We start from the raw sequence: 20,795 nt of genomic DNA, 5'->3' as shown, positions 1-20,795 counted from the left end.
CGAGGCAGGTGGATCACCTGAGGTCAGGAGTTCGAGACCAGCCTGACCAACATGGAGAAACCCCATCTCTACTAAAAATACAAAATTAGCCGGGCGTGGCGGCAGTTGCCTGTAATCACAGCTACTCAGGAGGCTGAGTCAGGGAGAATTGCTTGAACCCAGGAGGTGGAGGTTGCAGTGAGCCAAGATCGCGTCACTGCACTGCAACCTGGGCACAGAGCAAGATTCCATCTCAAAAAAAGAGAAAAAAAAAGAAGAAGAAGAGAAGGTAACATGAACCTCTTTCCACTTTCCCTCAAGTTGCCATACACACTGGAACTCTTTCTCTCTCTTTTTTTTTTTTTTTCTTTTTTTTGAGATGGACTTTCACTCTTGTTGCCCAGGCTGGAGTGTAATGGCACGATCTTGGCTCACCACAACCTCCGCCTCCCAGGTTCAGACGATTCTCCTGCTTCAGTGTCCCAAGTAGCTGGGATTACAGACATGCACCACCACGTCCAGCTAATTTTGTATTTTTAGTAGAGATGGGGTTTCTCCATGTTGGTCAGGCTGGTCTTGAACTCCTGACCTCAGGTGATCCGCCTGCCTCAGCCTCCCAAAGTGCTGGGATTACAGGTGTGAGCCACGGCGCCTGGTCTAACTCTTTCTCTCTTAATGCCCAAAGCAAACTGATGTAACCCATACTGCAAAAATTAAGTACAGAATGTCGTGGGTTTCTTCTTACCATTCTGATTTAGCCCTGCATATGAAATAGAAATGCGCCCAGGAAATGGGTGCATACAATGAATACATTTGGGGACTTCAAAGTTAAAAGCTCTACATATTTATTTCTAGCTGGTATATTTTGAGTCGTTTTCCTGTCTTTTTTGGTATTTTATAATTTTTATATTAAGTACATATACTTAAAATAAATTGATTATAAATTTAAAATTTTATTGATTATAAAATAAAATTGGCTGGGCGTGGTGGCTCACACCTGTAATTCTAGCACTTTGGGGGGCCAAGGCAGGAGGATCGCTTGAGCTCAGGAGTTCAAGACCAGCCTGGGCAAGTTGGCGAAACCCGATCTCTACAAAAAAACACAGAAAAAAAAAAAATAGCTGGGAGTGGTGGCACACACCTTGTAGTCCCAGCTACTTTTGGGGCCAGGTGAGAGCATTGCTTGAGAACAGGAAGTTGAGGCTGCAGTGAGCCGAGATAGTGCCATTGCACTCTAGCCTGGGTGACAAAGTGAGACTCCATCTCAAAAAAATAAAAAATTAAAATTAATTTAATTTAATTTTAAAAAATTAAAATAACAAAATTTAAGCCTCTCAAAATTGTCTGCAAATAGAAATGGGGTTTAAACAATACAATCCGTGGAAATACAATACAAGTCATAAATGTAATTTTAAATTTTCTAGAAGAAAAACAAGTGAAGAGAAACAAGTGAAGCTAATTTAATAATATATTTTATCTAAACCCCCCAAAACATTATCATTTCAATATAGAAGCAATATTTCTAAAGTACTGAGATATTTTATTCATTTTTAGATTTTCTGTGTACAGTGCTTATTTTTCACTTACAGTATGTTTCAATTTGGACTATCTACATTTCAAAGTGCTCACTAGCCACTTGTGGCAAGTGGCCACCATGCTGGTGAGCACGGACGCCATGCATTCCATGTTTGAGGACACAACCCAAAGGAAAGAGGGGAAAGCCAGCCTGGTAGTAAATCTAGAGATTTTTAGTGGCCTGTTATGATGCTTTCTTATTCCTTCTTGCTACCTTAGACTCTTGGCTCCAAATCAAAATGAAGAAAGTATATTTTATGATTTGTCATTCCTAAAGGGAAACAAAGTTTAGTCCCAGACTTCTGGGCTGGGAAGAAAAAAAAGTTGTGCTCCCCTATTTGCCCCCTGCTGCTGTAGGTATAATCAGGTTTCAATGAAGGGCAAGGTCTGCTCTATACAAGACAGTATCAAAGGGATGTATTTTAGGGGAGGGGAAAGAGGCTTTGGTGCAGCATGTGACTGGGGGTAAGGGCAGAGGAACAGGGCTTAGGGATAATTTATACACCTGAGTTTCAAAAAGACTCCCTTTTTCCCCGTCAGCCCCACCGCTAGCCTCTCTGGTCACCCATCAAGTGACAGTTGCACTGAGAACACTGGAAGAAGGTATAAATGCTAGGGTCAAGGTGGGGGTGGAGCCAGCATTGGCCATCACCAAAGAAAAGATCTAACTATGGCATGTGCCTGCCACCAAGGAGGTTTTCATATCTTAACTTGGAAAACACAGAGAACTTTTATTGAACATGTTCATCAAAATTCTGCCAAAGCTTTTGGGATGTCAGGGTTTCTCAGACATTTAAAGGCACATGCTTCTACTTCTCAAGAGACATGAAAGCACTAAATTAACAGCACCCAAACTGCTGGTTCTACTAAAATCTTTAATCCTAGAGATAAATAGCATAACGTGTTGTAGTCCAATATTAAGTGTGCATATGAGACAAAACAGGGACCAACCCCCCTACACTTAGGGACCTGCCACCCCACCCCCACCCCCAAACATGGAAATAAAGGAAAGCCTTGAGTTCCTTTAAGGGAAATTCCAGGCACCTAGCTAGCTCTGAGAAGTAAATGAGCAACTTGATAAGCAAGAAGGTAACAGTAGCTTAAAAGACAGCCAAGGAAGTTAGAGTCACAAGATGTTTGGTTCTCTATATAAAGTAAAAATAACATTTTAACATACGTCCCTGCGTTGTTTTTTAGAAACTCAGACCCCCACCAAATGGGTCCACTGGCATGTAGACCTCAGATAAGAGGAGATTGAGGACTGCCCTCTGACTGCATTCATTGTTCTAAAGTTCTTCCTGAGAGGCCTAGAAGTAGTCATGTCCATGAGCCAGACCTAACACATCTTCCTACAGACCCCAAGTTTTTTAAACAAAGCTGCTCTACCTTAACCAAATCAGAAAATCTTTGAATCTGCTTATGACCTGTAAGGCCCCGCTTCAAAATATCCTGCCTTTTTAGTCCAAACCAATATATAACCTCCATGTATTGATTTACAATTTTGCCTGTAACTTCTGCTTTCCTAAAATTTACTCCTGCCTTTAAAAACCCTTGCTTGCAAGCCATCAGAGAGGTCAGGTCTTAAGCGAGAGCTGCCTGATTCTACTTGCTTGGTGACCTGCAAATAAATGCTCTCCTTTCTCCTGATATTACAAACCATGGTGTGGATGTTTCACCTGACTGCATCAGGCAAGCAGACCCCAGTTCACTTCGGTAACACATATCTGAGAGAGAAAAATCAGAAAACACACATGCAAATATTAGCTTACTGAAATCAGAAAGAAGTGAAATGTTAAAATGAGTTAATCACCATAACTGGCAAAAACATTGTCCTCATCTCCTCCTACGTAAAAGCCACCAAAAGAACAATATAAACTTCTGAATCATGGCAAAAACCTGTTCCAGTCTGTCTTCTATGTCCTTTGTTCAGCATCTGACCTGTATGGAATTTGTTATGTGGGTGGTGAGATCTACGCTCATTCTTCTATAAACTGCTATCCAGCAGGCAGAGGAAACATGGGTTATGTCGCACACAGTGGAAAAATGACCAGCACCATCTGGAAATGAGCTAGTGCTAAACAGAGGCCATCACCTACTTTCAAACATATGCGTTCCTTTAAAGGTTTATATAAAAATTGCCTTGGAAAAAGTACAATTACTTCAGTCGTACAATTATGCCGAGAACTAAAAAATATTATAAATTCTCTAATTATGGTATAATTGTTTATAGTTTGCTTTTTATCCCAACATTAGTTTGCAATGTATATGTGTTTTTAAAGATTAAACCTTAAGTATGAGAAATTTAAAAAAAAATTTTTTTTTGAGGCAGGGTGTTGTTTGGTCACCCAAGCTAGAGTGCAACAGCACAATCACGACACATTGCAGCCTTAAGCTCCCTGGCTCAAGCAGTTCTCCCACCTCAGCCTCCCAGGTGGTTGGAAATACAGGCATGCACCACCATGCCCAGCTAATTTTTAAATTTTTTTTCTGGAGAGAGGGTCTCACTGTGTTGCCTGGGCTGGTCTTGAACTCCTGGGCTCAAGTGATTTTCCTGCCTCAGTCTCCCAAAGTGCTGGGATTACAGGCATGAGCCACTGTGCCTGGCTAAAATCATTTCTTAAGAGCAGGTTTTTGTTTTGTTTGTTTGTTTGTTTGTTTGTTTGAGATGGAGTCTCACTCTGTCCCCCAGGCTGGAGTGCAGTGGCGTGATCTCGGCTCACTGCAAGTTCCGCCTCCCAGGTTCACACCATTCTCCTGCCTCAGCTTCCTGAGTAGCTGGGACTACTGGCACACGCCACCACGCCCGGCTAATTTTTTGTATTTTCAGTAGAGACTGGGCTTCACCACGTTAGCCAGGATGGTCTCGATCTCCTGACCTCGTGATCTGCCTGCCTCAGCCTCCCAAAGTGCCGGGATTACAGGAGTGAGTCACCGTGCCCAGCCCAAGAGCAGGTTTTTTAACCTTAAATCCTAGTTTTCTAACTAGAAGTGACACTTTAAAGACAAAAGAAATCAGTGTCAATAGTGATGTTGTAAATGATTGAGTAGGAAACTGTAAAGATAACTGTAATTGTATCATAATGCTTTTCTTAAAAACTTTGTCAAGAGAAAACACTACTTCTTTCTAAACAATGAAGTCTACAGCAAGCTAAACCTCCACCAGCAGCCCTAGACACCAGCAAAAGCTTCCTGTTTTTGGATCACAGAAAGGTATTTTTGATGCTGAAACATCCCCAACTTCTAAGTATCTCTATGTTATATCTACTACTATACCTCACTCATCAGAGGTACTAAATGTAACAATTCCATTATTTTATATATGCTCTTGTCCTTTTGGGTTTCTTTTTTCTTTTAATTTTAGGTTTGGGGGTACATGTGAAGTCTTGTTACATAGATAAACACGAGTCACGGGGGATTGTTGTACATATTATCACATCACTCAGGTATTAAGCTCAGTACACAATACTTATCTTTTCTGCTCCTCTCCCTCCTCCTACCCTTCTCACCTTAAGTGGACCCCAGTATCTGTTGCTTCTTTCTTTGTGTTCATAAGTTCTTATCATTTAGCTCCCACTTATAAATAAATGAGAACATGCAGTATTTGATTTTCCTCTCCTGTGCTAGTTTGCTAAGGATAATAGCCTCCAGCTCTATCCATGTTCCCACAGAAGGCATGATCTCATTCTTTTTTATAGCTGCAGAATATTCCAAGGTGTAAACATACCACCTTTTATTTATCCAGTGTGTCATTGTTGGGCATTTAGGTTGATTCCATTGATTCCATGTATTTGCTATCGTGAACAGTGCTGCAACGAACATTCACATGCATATGTCTTTACGGCAGAATGCTTTACATTCCTCTGGGTATATACCCAGTAATGGGAATGCTGGGTCGAATGGTAGTTCTGCTTTTAGCTCTTGAGGAATTGCCATACTGCTTTCCACAGTGGTTGAACTCATTTACACTCCCACCAACAGTGTATAAGGGTTCCCTTTTTTCTGCAACCTCGCCAGCATCTGTTATTTTTTGACTTTTTAATAATGGCCATTCTGACTGGTGTGAAATAGTATCTCATTGTGGTTTTTATTTTTTACTGTAACCCACAGAAAGAAATAGAGTCCTCAATACACACTGAAACAAAAGTCTCCTAAAACAATACTTACTTTTACTTTTTATGATGTACTCTGATTTTTAAAGTTCTAGTCTATTCTCTTCAAGACTTACTAAATTGATTTTGAGATCCATTAATGTGTTGTAACTTGTACTTTGAAAAACATTGGTTTAGGAACATTACTGTAAGAAAGAACAACAGGCTGTAGAAAGCTGAATGCATAAAAGACGAGGACTGACTGTACTTTTAAAAGACACAAAAAGCGCGGTGATGAAATACCTGTAATCTCAGCACTTTGGGAGGCCGAGGCGGGTGGATCAGCTGAGGTCAGGAGTTCAAGACCAGCCTGACTAACACAGTGAAACCCCGTCTCTACTAAATACAAAAAATTAGCCAGGCGTGGTGGCAGAGGTTGCAGTGAGCCAGGATTGCACCATTGCACTCCAGCCTGGGCAACAGGAGTGAAACTCTGTCTCAAAAAAAAAAAAAAAAGTCCAGTCGTGGTGGCTCACGCCTATAATCCTAACACTTTGGGAGGTCAAGGCAGGCGGATCACGAGATAGAGACCATCCTGGCTAACATGGTGAAACTCCATCTCTACTAAAAATACAAAAAATTAGGGCATGGTGGCGGGCGCCTGTAGTCCCAGCTACTTGAGAGGCTGAGGCAGGAGAATGGTGTGAACCCAGGAAGGGGAGCTTGCAGTGAGCTGAGATTACGCCACTGCACTCCAGCCTGGGTGACACAGCGAGACTCTGTCTCAAAAAAAGAAAAAAAAAGAAAAAATAGTAATCATGGCAGCAAAGCTTAAAAATGCTATGATGTTGGATATGTTATCAGAAGCAGACACCAAGACAGGACTAGACATGAGATTTATTGGAGGAAACGATGGTGACAGAAAATGAGAGAACTGGAGAAGGCAAGGAGCGCCGTCACACCTCAATGCATGTCTGACCCTGTGAGAGAGGAAAGGCAGGAGGGTCTGGGTAGGAAGGAACTCAGACAGTGGCAAAGCTCTAGGAAAGTTTTGACCAGGCCAAAGGGGAGTCCTCGAGCTGAAGCTGTCAGTCAGAGGAGTCCCGCAACCATGAGGAATGGGCCTGCTGCACTCAGACACTGGCAGGAGGCAGCCTATGGGAAGCATGGTGCAATGGGCTGAATGTTTGTGTTCTCCCAAAATTCGTATGTTGAAATCCTAACTCCCAGTGTGATGGTATCAGGATATGAGGCCTTTGGAAGTAATTAAGTCATGAACATAGAGCCCTTATATATGAATTAGTGTTCTAGAAAAGAGACCCCAGAAAGCTCTGTCATCTTCTTTCTGCCATGTTGAGGATACAATGAGAAGCTGGCAGTCTGCAACCTGGAAGAGGGCCCTCACCAGAGCCTGACCATGCTGGTATACTGATCTTAGACCTGCAGCCTGTAGAACTGTGAGAAAGATATTTCTGTTGTTTATAAGCCACCCTGTCTATGGTACTCGGCTATAGCAACCCAAACAGGCTAAAACATGTGGCCTCAGTGCAGACCTGGTGGTGGATTCAGGCGCAACAGCTGGGGCCACTGCTCAGTTACACTCCCTGAGTGCCACATTTTCATGGTCCCATGCTGGAAAGCAGAACCAAATTTGTCAACTCCATAAAAGAACTGCAGCAGCAAAAACTTGAAAGCTGCAGAACGGATGTAGTAGAATAAAGAATGGGTGTTGTCAGGGATACACATTAAGAGTGTATTCCCAAGTCATGAAAAATCACACACACATGGTGAATCGAATCACACAGATGGTGGGCCTCAGAAGTGGATCGAGGACATCTACCACTATAGAAACAGGGGTGTGAAAGAAGAGAAATGGCCAACAATGCCAAGAAACAACCAAAACACAAAGAAACTGAGCCTGAACTGAAAGTATATCGATGCAAACATCAATAAATATCAAGTTCCAGCCGAGAGAAACTTCATATGTATATCTGTTTTTTAACTTTATAAACTAATATAGCTCCTTATGAATAGCCAAGAAGAAATTAGAGAATATATGCCTGTGCCCCTCAGACCCTAGGTAACTTGGAAAAAAATCTACCCACCTAAAGAATGAATTAGGGCCAAGTGCCGTGGCTCATGCCTGTAATCCCAGCACTTTGGGAGGCTGAGGTGGGTGGATCACCTGCAGTCAGGAGTTTGAGACCAGCCTGACCAATATGATGAAACCCCATCTCTACTAAAAATACAAAAATTAGCCAGGCTTGTTGGTGTGTGCCTGTAATCCCAGCTACTCGGGAGGCTGTCAGGAGAATTGCTTGAACCCAGGAGGCAGAGGTTGCAGGGAGCAGAGATAGTGCCACTGTACTTCAGCCTGGGCGACGGAGCGAGACTCCATCTCAAAAAAAAAAGAAAAAAAAAAGACTGAATTAGCCACATACAGTCTCTGTCCTGCCTTTTCTTTTTGTAGGTAGTCAGAAAAGATTGGAACATTCAGAAAAAGTGAAAAAAGAAAAAAAAATTGCAACCACATCTCATATTTGTAAAGTTCATTATATGGGAGGGTAGAAATTGATGCTCAAATGAAAGACATTAAAACACAGATTAAGCAAAACTTTTAGTAAGAGTTGGGTAATAAGAAAAAAATAAACTGGAAAAATAGGGTAAGAACAGCAAAATATAAACACAGAATTTCATGAAGAATTTTCAATTACCAAGACTAACCCAAAAAAGGGACCTCAAATTATGTTTTTCCATTTATCTTTTGTCACAGCAACATGTGTTCTTGAATAAGACTCTTTTTTTTTTTTTTTTTTTTTTTTGAGACGGAGTCTCGCTCTGTCACCCAGGCTGGAGTGCAGTGGCCGGATCTCAGCTCACTGCAAGCTCTGCCTCCCGGGTTCATGCCATTCTCCTGCCTCAGCCTCCCGAGTAGCTGGGACTACAGGTGCCCGCCACCTCGCCCGGCTAGTTTTTTGTATTTTTTAGTAGAGACGGGGTTTCACCAGGTTAGCCAGGATGGTCTCGATCTCCTGACCTTGTGATCCGCCCGTCTCGGCCTCCCAAAGTGCTGGGATTACAGGCTTGAGCCACCGCGCCCGGCCTGAATAAGACTCTTAAAATTTACACATAATATATCACATTTAAATGTGCATACTATTTGACTCAGGAATTCTAGTTTAAGGAATTTATCTTTAGGACAAACTAGCAACTTATCTCAAATAGGCAAAATGGCCAGATAGAACATTGCCAAAGGTAAGAGGAGTGACTCTTGTTATCAGATGTTAAGTCACACCCTTTCCTGCCTGGCTCCCACCTATGCTCCTCAGTCAAGTGTCCCTAAGGGACACCCCTCACTCTCCTGCTACGGGTGCCCATTATCTGTCTATGCCGCTATTGTACTGACCAGCAATCTTTGCTTTCCTTACTTGATGACTCCTCCATTAGACTGTACACACTCCTTGAAGACTGTATGTTCTTTGCACCCTAGCACTTGGCACCATAACTACCACATAACAGGCACTCAACGTGAGTTGAATAAATCAAAGAAAAATATCAGCCATATAGTCCTGTATTTATAACAGAAAAACTGATCAATAAAACTCAATAGGAATTCCCCAAATTGGGTTAAAATATTAGAAAAATTCAACACCTAATAAATAAGAAATGTTACAGAGTGTGGAGACTAAAATCACTAAGTATTGGAAAGTTGGATATTAGTAAAGACAAAATATCTTAAGATTCATAACTCTTCTTATATGTTGTAACAAATCTCAAATAGATCAAAGATCAACATTTTTTTAAAACCTTATTGTTTAGAACTAGGAAAGAAAGGTAAATAGTTTAACCCAGGAATGGCAAGAACTTGCATGACTCTCGAGTAGCATCAGAAACAAGGTAGACGTATTCAAATAAATAAAAATGTGAAACATTTTCCTAATATGTAAAAACATAAATACCAAAAAGAAAGCAACAAACTAGAAATACAAATGACCAATCCTTGCTATGGGATACATATTTTAAAATTATACAAATTTTCAGCTGAGCACAGTGGCTCATGCCTGTAATCCCAAAGAGGCCAAGGCAGGCAGATCACTTGAGCCCAGAAGTTAGAAACCAGCCTGGGCAACATGGAGAAACCCTATCTCTACTAAAAATAGAAAAATTAGCTGGGCATGGTGGTGCACATCTGTAGCCCCAGCTACTCAGGAGGCTGAGGTGAGAGGATCACCTGAGCCCGGAATGCAGAGGTTGCAGTGAGCTGAGATCACACCTTGTCACTACAATCTAGCCTGGGCCACAGAGCAAGACTTGTCTCAAAAAAAAAAAAAAAAAAAAAAAATTATACAAATTCCCAGTTTCCATTTAATAGATGGTTAAAACTAAATGAACAGGCAGGCAGCAAATTATTTTACACAGAAAGACCACAGCCTCCACCATCATAAAAGATACTCAGTCAAGGCCGGGCTCAGTGGCTCACGCCTGCAATCCCAGCACTCTGGAAGGTCGAGGTGGGAGGATCACCTGAGGTCAGGAGATCGAGACCAGCCTGACCAACATGGTGAAACCCTATCTCTACTAAAAATACAAAAATTAGCCGGGCGTGGTAGCAGCACCTGTAATCCCAGCTACTCAGGAGGCTGAGGCAGGAGAATTACTACCTAGGAGGCAGAGGTTGCAGTGAGCCAAGATTGTGCCATTACACTACAGACTAGGGGGACAAGAGTGAGACTTCATCAAAAAAAAAAAAAAAAGATACTCAGTCAAATAAAACATCTTTAAGCTTTTTATACACCTTTAAACTGTCAAAAATATTAAAGTAATAAAATCCAACGCAACCAGATATACGTACTGCTGATGGTAATACAAAATGTCTTAACCTTCTTAGAGAACAATCTAGCAGTATGTATCAAGAGCTACAAAACTGTTTGTGGCCTTCTAGGTAAATATACTGTGGAAAATAAGCCACAAGGAAATAGTCCAAATGAACAAAGCAGTTTGTATAAAGCTATTCAATGCAGAAATATTATAACACACAAAAACTAAAATTATGCAAATGTACACAAAAAGAATGGTTAAGCAAATATGTATGTTACATAACAGAATCCTATTCAAAGTGGTAAGTGAAATCATATAATCAGAATAATAAGAGAAAGTACCCCAGAAATACAGAATACAAAAATGTATATACCAACAACTGTGTAAGTATGCTCATTAACAAAGCTGGTCTTTGAAAATGTGGAGAATGTAGAAAGAGACACATCATATACTAGGTTCTTTTCCTATGGAGGGGAAAATTATTTTCCTATAGGGGAAAAAAGCTGTTCTGGCTGACACGGTGTAGATCTGGGGCCTGTTGTGAAACTCAGAGAAGGAGATTCTGAGTTAAGGGTTGATGTTTTCGACCTTGTGATCCCAAACCTGTGATGAGACTCCTCTTTAAGTTTTAATTACAGTGGTGTAAAAATAGTCATCCTAAGGTAAAAATGATCTTCCCACAAAGAACCATCTTAGAATCCACATCTCAGCAGCTCCTACTCACAATTGTTGCTGCTGCAAAATAAGCAGTGAAAGGGTAGGGAGACACCTAATCCCCCTGCACTACCAGCCCCACAAGGCCTCCTGCCCAAGGGAGCCAAGTCTGGCAGCAAGAGTCCTTCATGGTTGAGAGCAAGATTTCACTGAGAGACTATGTCACTCAATCTCAAGCAGTGGAAAGTTTTAAAATATCAGCTGAGATTCTGAGATTTCTTCCACATGCACTTCGCTCTCTCAAAGGAGACATTACAAGGGTTTGGGACAGATTCTCACCTGAGCCCAATTACTCTGGACAACAGAAGAAGGAACATTTTCTCAAGTTAACCAAAGCCAAATGTAAGCATCTTAAGGGTGTGGGTCTATGATGGAGTGATGATCTAATGAAGTGTAAAATGTGTGCTTACTTTCCACAGCACATGTGATGCTTATCCGGCATTGCCAAGCCCAGCACAAGGATACAGTACTTCTGCGCCAAGTACCTCTGTGCTGCTTCTAATCCACTTAAAACCAATTCCATTTCTTTTTTCTCTACAAGGCCTCTGATGGGGGGGGACAAAAAAAAGAGAATTTGGGTTAATTTTCATAAATTCCTATATTAACTAGCAAAAAGTCAGAATTATAAATTTTTTTTTCTTTTAAGACAGGGTCTTGCTCTGCTACCTAGGCTGGAGTGCAGTGGTGCAATCATAATTCATTGCAGCCTCAACCTCCAGGGCTCAAGCAATCCGCCTGCCTCAACCTGCTAAGTAGCTGGGACTATAGGTGCACGCCACTATGCCTATCTAATCTTTTTTTATTTTGTGTAGAGGCAGGGTCTCACTATGTTGTCCAGGTTGATCTTGAATTCCTGGACTCAAGTGATCCTCCCCTTGGCCTCCCAAAGTGTTGGGATGGCAGTGTGAGCCAGTGTGCCCAGCCATAAACTATTTTGAAAGAAATACAAGTGAGTCAACAGACTTCACTTACCAATGAGTTTATTTTATTTAAGCAGTGATATAGGAAAGTCCTTAAAGTCCCTTCGTATTTAATCAATGGAATCAGCATCTCAAGTTTACGGTGTATTTTTGCTTTTTTTTTTTTTTTTTTTTTTTGAGACACAGTCTTGCTGTGTCACCCAAGCTGGAGTGCAGTGGCATGATCTTGGCTCACTGCAACCTCCACCTCCTGGTTCAAAGAATTATCCTGCCTCAGCCTCCCGAGTAACTGGGATTACAGGTGCCTGCCACCATGCCCGGCTAATTTTTCTATTTTTAGTAGAGACGGGGTTTCGTCATGTTGGCCAGGCTGGTCTCAAACTCCTGATCTCAAGTGATCCACCCACCTTGGCCTCCCAAACAGCTGGGAGTACAAGACATGAACCACCACGCCCGGCCTATTTTTGCTTTTTTATTAGATTATACTTCATGTTATGTATCCCCAATTTTATATGCAGGTAGTCCTAATTTATACAGAACAGCTCAACTAACAAATTATCTATACTGGTTGCTGAGGCAGTTAGCAGCCTACTTTCCTGCTATTTTCCTAAAACAACCGTGGAGGCTATGTACCTCAGCGTCCCCTGTGTTCTCTATGTCATTACTGAGCTTGGGGGCTCAGCATGTGAACAAGGACCGACACTCAGTTCTGAGTGTAGTTGTGTTTGCTAAGGAGGCATCTGTGGACTACTACTCTGGGAACTTTGGCATCAATTACAATAACACTGTTTCCCTGTGAAACCAGCCGCAGTTCCAATTGAATTGCAAATGAACTTTCTCAAAGACAAACTGTTCTTAGGTTACAGCATGTCTGAAGCCAGATTTTAAGTTTCTGCTGTACAATACAGTAGGAAACAATATTGCTGATGATACATTCCAACGTACTGTTATTGAAAAGTGAGTTGTACTCTTATTGAACAGTGAGGTGTCACTAGACACCAAATGATATTTACTCTAAACAGGGACAAATGACTGCCCCTTCTGATATAACCATTAGACTGACTCCATGAAGATATGCCATGAGGGGAAGGGGGTGTATTTAAGGATAATACAGACATTTCAAAGCAGAAAATGTTATCACATGTGATGAAAAGGCTTATGAGTCATTGGAATAAAATGGATTTCTGGAATAAAGTGAGCTCCAACGTTAAGTGCCCAAATGCCATATAACCCAAACACACCCCTCCAGACGCACCCCAGTGGCCACACCCCTGTGCCTGTTTCCTTCAGCAGCCCCACCCTCACTGGTCACCCTACTCTGCCAGAGCTGCCAGTAGCTCATATTCTTCTTTTGCTGTAGAAAACAACCAAATCAAACTACAACCACCAAGGAATGCCTTGAAGCTTTTAGGCCAATGCTTCTCAAGTTTTAATAAACCTATGAATTATGAAAGAATCACTGGGGATACTTGCTAAAAGTACAAATTCCCAGTGCAATCCTCTCTCCAGGATTCTGGCTCAGGAGTCTGGGTCTAGCCCAGGAAATTTAAAACAATCTTCCCAAATGATTCCAAGGCAAGTGGTCCCTAGACCACATATGCACATATACATAAAGGACTGATGTGTTGAAATGGAAAAAAAAGGAAAAAGCTATGGAAAAAAAAAATACTCAAGAGAAGCTAACCTATATACAAAACTCCAGGCAGAGGTGGCCTGCTTGCACCACATTTCTGTGTCTGGAAACCATTCCCCCATACTGTTTTCATCTAATTTTGTAAAACTGCCTTACATACAAACCCAGTTAGTGGTTCATTTTTAAAGCACATTCTTTAAAAATGCAAACAATAATGCTGACAAAATTTTGCTGAAATGGATGTGCTTATGCATTGCTTGTAAAAGAAAATTGGCATAATCCTTTGGGGAAAAAACTGAAAATAATTTCAAGAGCCATAGAAATTATCATAAATTTTGATCCAATATCATCTCTCCTGGAAATTTATTCTTTTTAAAAAATCATCCAAAATTAGGAGGAAATTTTTATGCATGAGGACATTCAATGCAATCATTATTTATATATCAGAAAAACTAGAAATTGCCAAAATATATAAAATAGAAGGTGATACGGTTTGACTATGTCCCCACCCAAATCTCATCTTAAATTGTAGCTCCCATAATTCCCATGTGTCATGGGAGGGACCCAATGGGAGGTAACTGAACATGGTGGCAGGTCTTTCCCGTACTGTTCTCATGACAGTGAATAAGTCTCATGAGATCCGATGGTTTTATAAGGGGCGTTCCCCTGTGCACGCTCTCTTGCCCGCCACTATGTAAGATGTGCCATTGCTCCTCATTTGCCTTCCACCATGATTGTGAGGTCTCCCCAGCCATGTGGAACTGTGAGTCCATTAAACCTCTTTCCTTTATAAATTACTCATTTGGGTAGTCTTTATCAGAAGCATGAGAACAGACTAATACAGAAGGATAAAGGGAGCAGCAATACAGTCAGATATTGTTTAAGGACTTGATGCTTATTAACCTAACTTATGAGTGAGTCTCCCACGAGATGTAGCCCAGGCATCAAAATCTTTACCCTTAACCACTACAATATACTGCCTCTTAGTAGGTAAGTCAATGCACACACATTGGCTTGATGGAAAACTATGCTACCATTAAAAATTATAATTATGAAGATTATAATAACTTGAAAGTACATATGATATTATGTTTAAAAGTACATACAGGCTGGGCACAGTGGCTCAGGCCAATAATCCCAGCACTTTGGGAGGCTGACGTGGGTGGATGACCTGAGGTCAGGAGTTCAAGGTCAGCCTGGCCAACATGGTGAAACCCTATCCCTACCAAAAATATAAAAAATTAGCCAGGCATGGTGGCACATGCCTGTAGTGTCAGCTACTCAGGAGGCTGAGGCAGGAGAACCACTTGAACCCAGGACGTGGAGGTTGCAGTGAGCCGAGATTGTGCCACTGCCCTCCAGCTTGGTTGATTGAGCAATACTCTGTCTCAAACAAACAGACAGTACATACATAATTGTTCAGAAGCTAAAAATTCTAATTATGGACAGATAAACTCTGGAAAACAGTGCAGTTGACTGGTGGGAAGTGCTGGGCATGTTGTGCAGTGGTTCAGGCACAAGCCTTGGAGTTAAACAGACCTGGGTTCTAACATCAGTTCCACCTAGGAACTATAATGTAATCTCCTAGGTATAGTACGTAATCCCCAACAAACTACTTAACCTCTGTGAGCCTTAATTTCTTCACTTGTAAAACAGAGATAAGACTTCTTCTTCTGGAAGTAGGGCTTTTAATCACCTGACATCATCTAAGTATACCTTTGCCATCCATTTTCACCCTTTTCTGCTTTCCTCTCATGGCTGTAGGCTTTCTTCCCAAGTGCCATGCACTGGGTTAAGAAACACTGTCTCATCTACTTCTGTACAATAACTCTGTGAATTAAATGCTATTACTATCCCTATGCTCTATCTTGGTATTTGAAATCAATTTTTTTCTTCTGTGCAGATACCTCAATGCAATCAACATTTAATTCTATTATAGTAAGTAAACCAACTGACCACAGGAAGCCTGAAAATAAAGAGTTGTAATTTTTATTTTTAGAATCACACCATAAAATCCATACTTTTTTTTTTTTTAAGGCAGAGTCTCGCTCTGTCCACCAGGCTGGAGTGCAGTGGTGCCATCTCGGCTCACTGCAACCTCTGCCTCCCAGGTTCAAGCGATTCTCTTGCCTCAGCCTCCTGAGGAGCTGGGATTATAGGCGTGTGCCACCATGTCCAGCTAATTTTTGTATTTTTAGTAGAAATGGGGTTTCACCATGTTGGTCAGGCTGGTCTCGAACTCCTGACCTTGTGATCCACCCACCTCAGCCTCCCAAAGTGTTGGGATTACAGGCGTGAGCCACCGCGCCCGGCCAAAATTCATACTTTTAAGGCTTTGATTGGTTTGTTTTTGTCAATCTGAGTAACTGATTCCTTCTAAGGAACAGTCTGCCTTATACCACTGTGTTCTAATATGTTTGTTTGCATCTTTAACTAGAAAACCTGTCTTATTATCTATTCTTATCAATTAAGAAAGTAGGCCAGGCATGGTGGCTCACACCTGTAATCCTAGCACTTTGGGAGGCTGGGGCAGGCAGATCACCTGATGGCACGAGTTCGAGACCAGACTGGCCAACGTGGTGAAACTCCATCTCTATTAAAAATACAAAAATTAGCTGGGCATGGTGGTGGGCACCTGTAATCCCAGCTACTCAGGAGGCTGAGTTGGGAAAATCGCTTGAACCTGGGAGGTGGAGGTTGCAATGAGCCAAGATTGCACCACTGCACCCCAGCCTGGGTGGCAGAGCGAGACTCCATCTCAAAAAAAAAAAGAAAAAAGAAATTAAACAAATCTTTTTGCTAGATTAGCAATAAGCCTCAGAAGAGGAAATACCATAAAAATATAAGCCAAAGTGCAAAAAATGTCTAATAAGTTTCTATTTGGAAATAGTAAGAATCTTCAAACCTTCTAAGTCCATAGCTGGCTTTAAACCCTTTTGCTTGCTACCATAGAAACATTTCATGCTCTGGCTGCCCTGTTGTGAAATACAGTCCCAAAATAACACTGATGTTGTATATTATGATGGTTTTACAGGAACAAGAGTTTTTAAATTATTTATTTGGTTCTTTACAAAACTGCCATCCAGATACATTTATTCCGTCCATAAGATGTTTTTCCAACTGCTTGATTGTATACAGGGTTTTGCGTTTTGAAAACATCCTGCAGCAACAAGTTAATTACTCTACCCAGCATTCCTAACAGCTAAATCATTGGGTTGGTTCCACACTTATTGGGGAGGGCAGCCTGGCACGTGGAAAGTTCCATGGTTTGCAAAAGGTCACCAAGGCTGAGAGGCATTGTTCTGCTCTGTACTCTGAGTTCCCAGATTCTTGCCCTGGTGTACACCTCTGTGCCACTTCTGCCTAAAGCTAAAGCATTTAAATTCTTTATAAGTAGCCTAAGAAACCTTGGATTTTTTCCTGTGATGTGGAATGCCACTTTGGCCAAATCTATGAATTTTTTTAATTCTTAGATGTTTTTTAATTGGATGCTTACAAGCCCTTTAGCAAGAACTTTGTAAGCATAAAAAGCACACAAACAACAACTATATCTGCACCATTCAAGATGGCTGCCACTAGCCACATGTGGCTACTGAGAACGTGTCTAGTATGAATTGAGGGATATATTATAGGTATAAACTAGATACCAGACTTACTACAAAAAAGTAACGTATCTCATTAATAACTTCCTAATATCAACTTCTGTTGCAATGATAATATTTTTTGCATCATTGGGTTAAATAAAAGATACTATTAAAATTAATTTCACATGTATCTTTTTACATTTTTAAGATATGTTTACCAGAAATTTTAAATTACATACATGGCTTTCATTATCTCATTATTGTGCAGTGCTAGTCTGTATCAGTTGGAATATTTTGTTACTGGAATACACATATAAATTATCCAGTGAGCTTTAAAAACTGACACACTCTTCCTATGTAAAATGTCTCAGTACATCTCAAAGATTTAAAAATTTCCATCATCTCTTTATCCTAGACAAAAGTTACTTTTAATACTGGCAGTGAAAAAACTCTAAAGCACACCATAAAATCTTACTTACACCATATAGCTTTTGGGTTTCTTTTCCAGTGAGTTTTTTTCCAAGTAACGAGCTAAGTAGTACAATAATGCCATGAGGAAATTATCAAGATTCTTATTCCTATGGGGATATTTGAAACAACAAAAAGAGTCAATGCTAACCTATTTCAAACATAAGATTTCTCATAAAAAAAAAATTGAGCACACAACACAAGAATAAATAGAAAACCATGTTATCATGCCTATCAAAGAACTAACTTACCACTTAAAATTCTATCTACTATATATTTAAAGATTTAAGAAATCTGGTTTTTGTAAGTAAAACTTTTGGAGAGGTCAGACACTAAATTCTTATAGTTGTGCTTACTAATTAATTTTCATTTTTAAAAAGTTATTATACAATATATTTCCATTGTTTAAAAAATATAGAGAAATGTATCAAGTAAAAAGTTCTCTCCTCCTACATCTGTCACCATCCTACTCCCTAGTGGTTACCACTACTAAGAGTTTGGTATGGGCCAGGCACAGTGGCTCATGCCTGTAATCCCAGCACTTTGGGAGGCCAAGGCGGGTGGATCACTTGAGGTCAGGAGTTCGAGACCAGCCTGGCGAAACCCCATCTCTACTAAAAATTACAAGAATTACCTGGGCGTGGTGGTGCATCCCTGTAATCCCAGCTAGTTGGGAGGCTGAGGCAGGAGAATCGCTTGAACCCAGGAGGTGGAGGTTGCAGTGAGCTGAGATCGTGCCACTGCACTCCAACCTGGGCAAAAGAGCGAGACTCCATCTCAAAAAAAAAAAGAAAAAAGAAATTAAACAAATCTTTTTGCTAGATTAGCAATAAGCCTCAGAAGAGGAAATACCATATAACATCCTCCTCATCCTCCTCCACCAACATATACACATGTATAAGAATACATGCCTTAAAAATGTTTTTTGGTGGCCAGGCGCGGTGGCTCATGCCTGTAATCCCAGCACTTTGGGAGGCCAAGGCGGGTGGATCACGAGGTCAGGAGATTGAGACCATCCTGGCTAACACAGTGAAACCTCATCTCTACTAAAAATACAAAAAAGAATTAGCTGGGCGTGGTGGTGGGAGCCTGTAGTCCCAGCTACTCCGGAGGCCAAGGCAGGAGAATGGCGTGAACCCGGGAGGCGGAGCTTGCAGTGAGCCGAGATCGTACCACTGCACTCCAGCCTGGGCAACAGAGTCAGACTCTGTCTCAAAAAAAAAAAAAATGTATTTTGGTAATAAGTGGGGTAATACTATATATACAATTCTTTGCAACTTGCTTTTGTCACTTTTCTGTGTAGCATAGATCTCTCTCTATGATATTATATGTAGATTTTCTTCATTCTTTTAAAGAGCTGAATAGAATATTCTATACCTCATATTTAACTGTCTTCTACTGTGGGTATTTAGTTTTTTTAAAAAATATTATAGACAGAAGTGAAATTGCTACCACAGAGTGTATGTGCCTCGCTCTCTGAAAAGGCTGCACTGATTTACAATGCTCTCTCACTTGTTTTTAACTAGAAGTCACTGTTTTCTTTCTAAACATTTTTTCAAGACTTTTGCTGCCTTCTGTGTGGCCCCAAATGGAAATTATTTCTCCGGCACTGCTTTCTTGAACTATACCTAAAGAGCAGGATGAGGGTGAGCATTACAGATTTTCTTTTCAAGATATTAATAACTCCCCGTCTCAGGGGAGTTATTGGAAGTGGTATCAGTTTAGTTGGAAGTGATTCAGGAAATATCAGTAGGAAAGTGGGGAAATGAGGCAGGAAAGGAAGCCAACAAAGAGGGTGTTAACAAGTAAGTGGGGTTCAGTCCTGTGGGGACTCTGGGAGACAGCGTAGAAAACATCTCAAGAATTTACCTACCAACTCCTCCTCCAGCAGGGCATTGAATAAGGGCTGCTTCTAGGGCACTGATTCCCTAGCTCCGAGCTTGCCCTGCAGTCAGGCTGAGTGTGTGCCTGTGGTGGAATGAAGCCTTCAGGCCGAGTCTCAGGCAGTTGCCACAAGCAGCCTGCATGTGTATGCTAAGGGAATGGGGAGGGGTGCAAATGGCATCAGGCACCCAACTCTCACTGAGCGTTCCTGGTGCAGAGGCCACGTGAGGCACAGCCACGCACAGCCACACAAAGGGGACACAATTACACAATTACTTCCCAATTTTGTAGCTGAGAAGACTGAGGCTTAGAAAGGTCAAGAAACGGTCACGCCTGTAATCCCAGCACTTTGGGAGGCCGAGGTGGGTGGATCACAAAGTCAGGAGATCGAGACCATCCTGGCTAACACGGTGAAACCCCGTCTCTACTAAAAGATACAAAAAACTTACCGGGCGTGGTGGCGGGCGCCTGTAGTTCCAGCTACTCAGGAGTCTGAGGCAGGAGAATGGCATGAACCCGGGTGGGGCGGAGCTTGCAGTGAGCCGAGATCACGCCACTGCACTCCAGCCTGGGCGACAGAGCAAGACTCTGTCTCATAAATAAATGTCAAGAAACTCACCCAGAGCCACACACCTAGCACATCCTGGGGCTGCCAAACATAACTAGTAGAGAAAAGTGATCTTCAGTAAATGGGTAGATCTTTTTTTTTTTTTTTTGAGAGGGAGTCTCACTCTGTCGCCCAGGCTGGAGTGCAATGGCACAATCTTGGCTCACTGCAACCTCTGTCTCCCAGGTTCAAGCAATTCTCCTGCCTCAGCCTCCCGACTAGCTGGGATTACAGGTGTCTGCCACCATGCCTGGCTAATGTTTGTATTTTGTTTTTTTTTTTCTGAGACGGAGTTTTGCTCTGTCACCCAGGCTGGAGTGCACTGGCGCAATCTCAGCTCACTGCAACCCCCACCTCCCAGGTTCAAGTGATTCTCCTGCCTCAGCCTCCCGACTAGCTGGGATTACAGGTGTCTGCCACCATGCCTGGCTAATGTTTGTATTTTGTTTTTTTTTTTCTGAGACGGAGTTTTGCTCTGTCACCCAGGCTGGAGTGCACTGGCGCAATCTCAGCTCACTGCAACCC

General features: G+C 41.6%; 1 protein-coding gene across 1 annotated transcript in view; it reads right to left on the bottom strand.

Annotated features, from left to right (window-relative positions):
• The window catches only part of PPP1R36 (protein phosphatase 1, regulatory subunit 36), a 157,724-nt gene that overhangs the window by 119,439 nt on the left and 17,490 nt on the right, over positions 1–20,795 (bottom strand). Inside the window, exons 7-8 of the mRNA XM_011978329.1 lie at positions 17,791–17,889; positions 11,585–11,719 (exon numbers count right to left, since the gene is read on the bottom strand). Of these exons, the coding sequence (XP_011833719.1) occupies positions 11,585–11,719; positions 17,791–17,889 (234 nt within the window). The remainder of the gene's footprint in view (positions 1–11,584; positions 11,720–17,790; positions 17,890–20,795) is intronic.

This window comes from Mandrillus leucophaeus, unplaced genomic scaffold (assembly GCF_000951045.1).
Source record: "Mandrillus leucophaeus isolate KB7577 unplaced genomic scaffold, Mleu.le_1.0 Scaffold192, whole genome shotgun sequence".
NCBI classification, from domain to species: Eukaryota; Metazoa; Chordata; class Mammalia; order Primates; family Cercopithecidae; genus Mandrillus; species Mandrillus leucophaeus.
The sequence above is the reverse complement of the archived record's forward strand: the minus strand, read 5'-3'. Positions and strand labels throughout refer to the sequence as shown.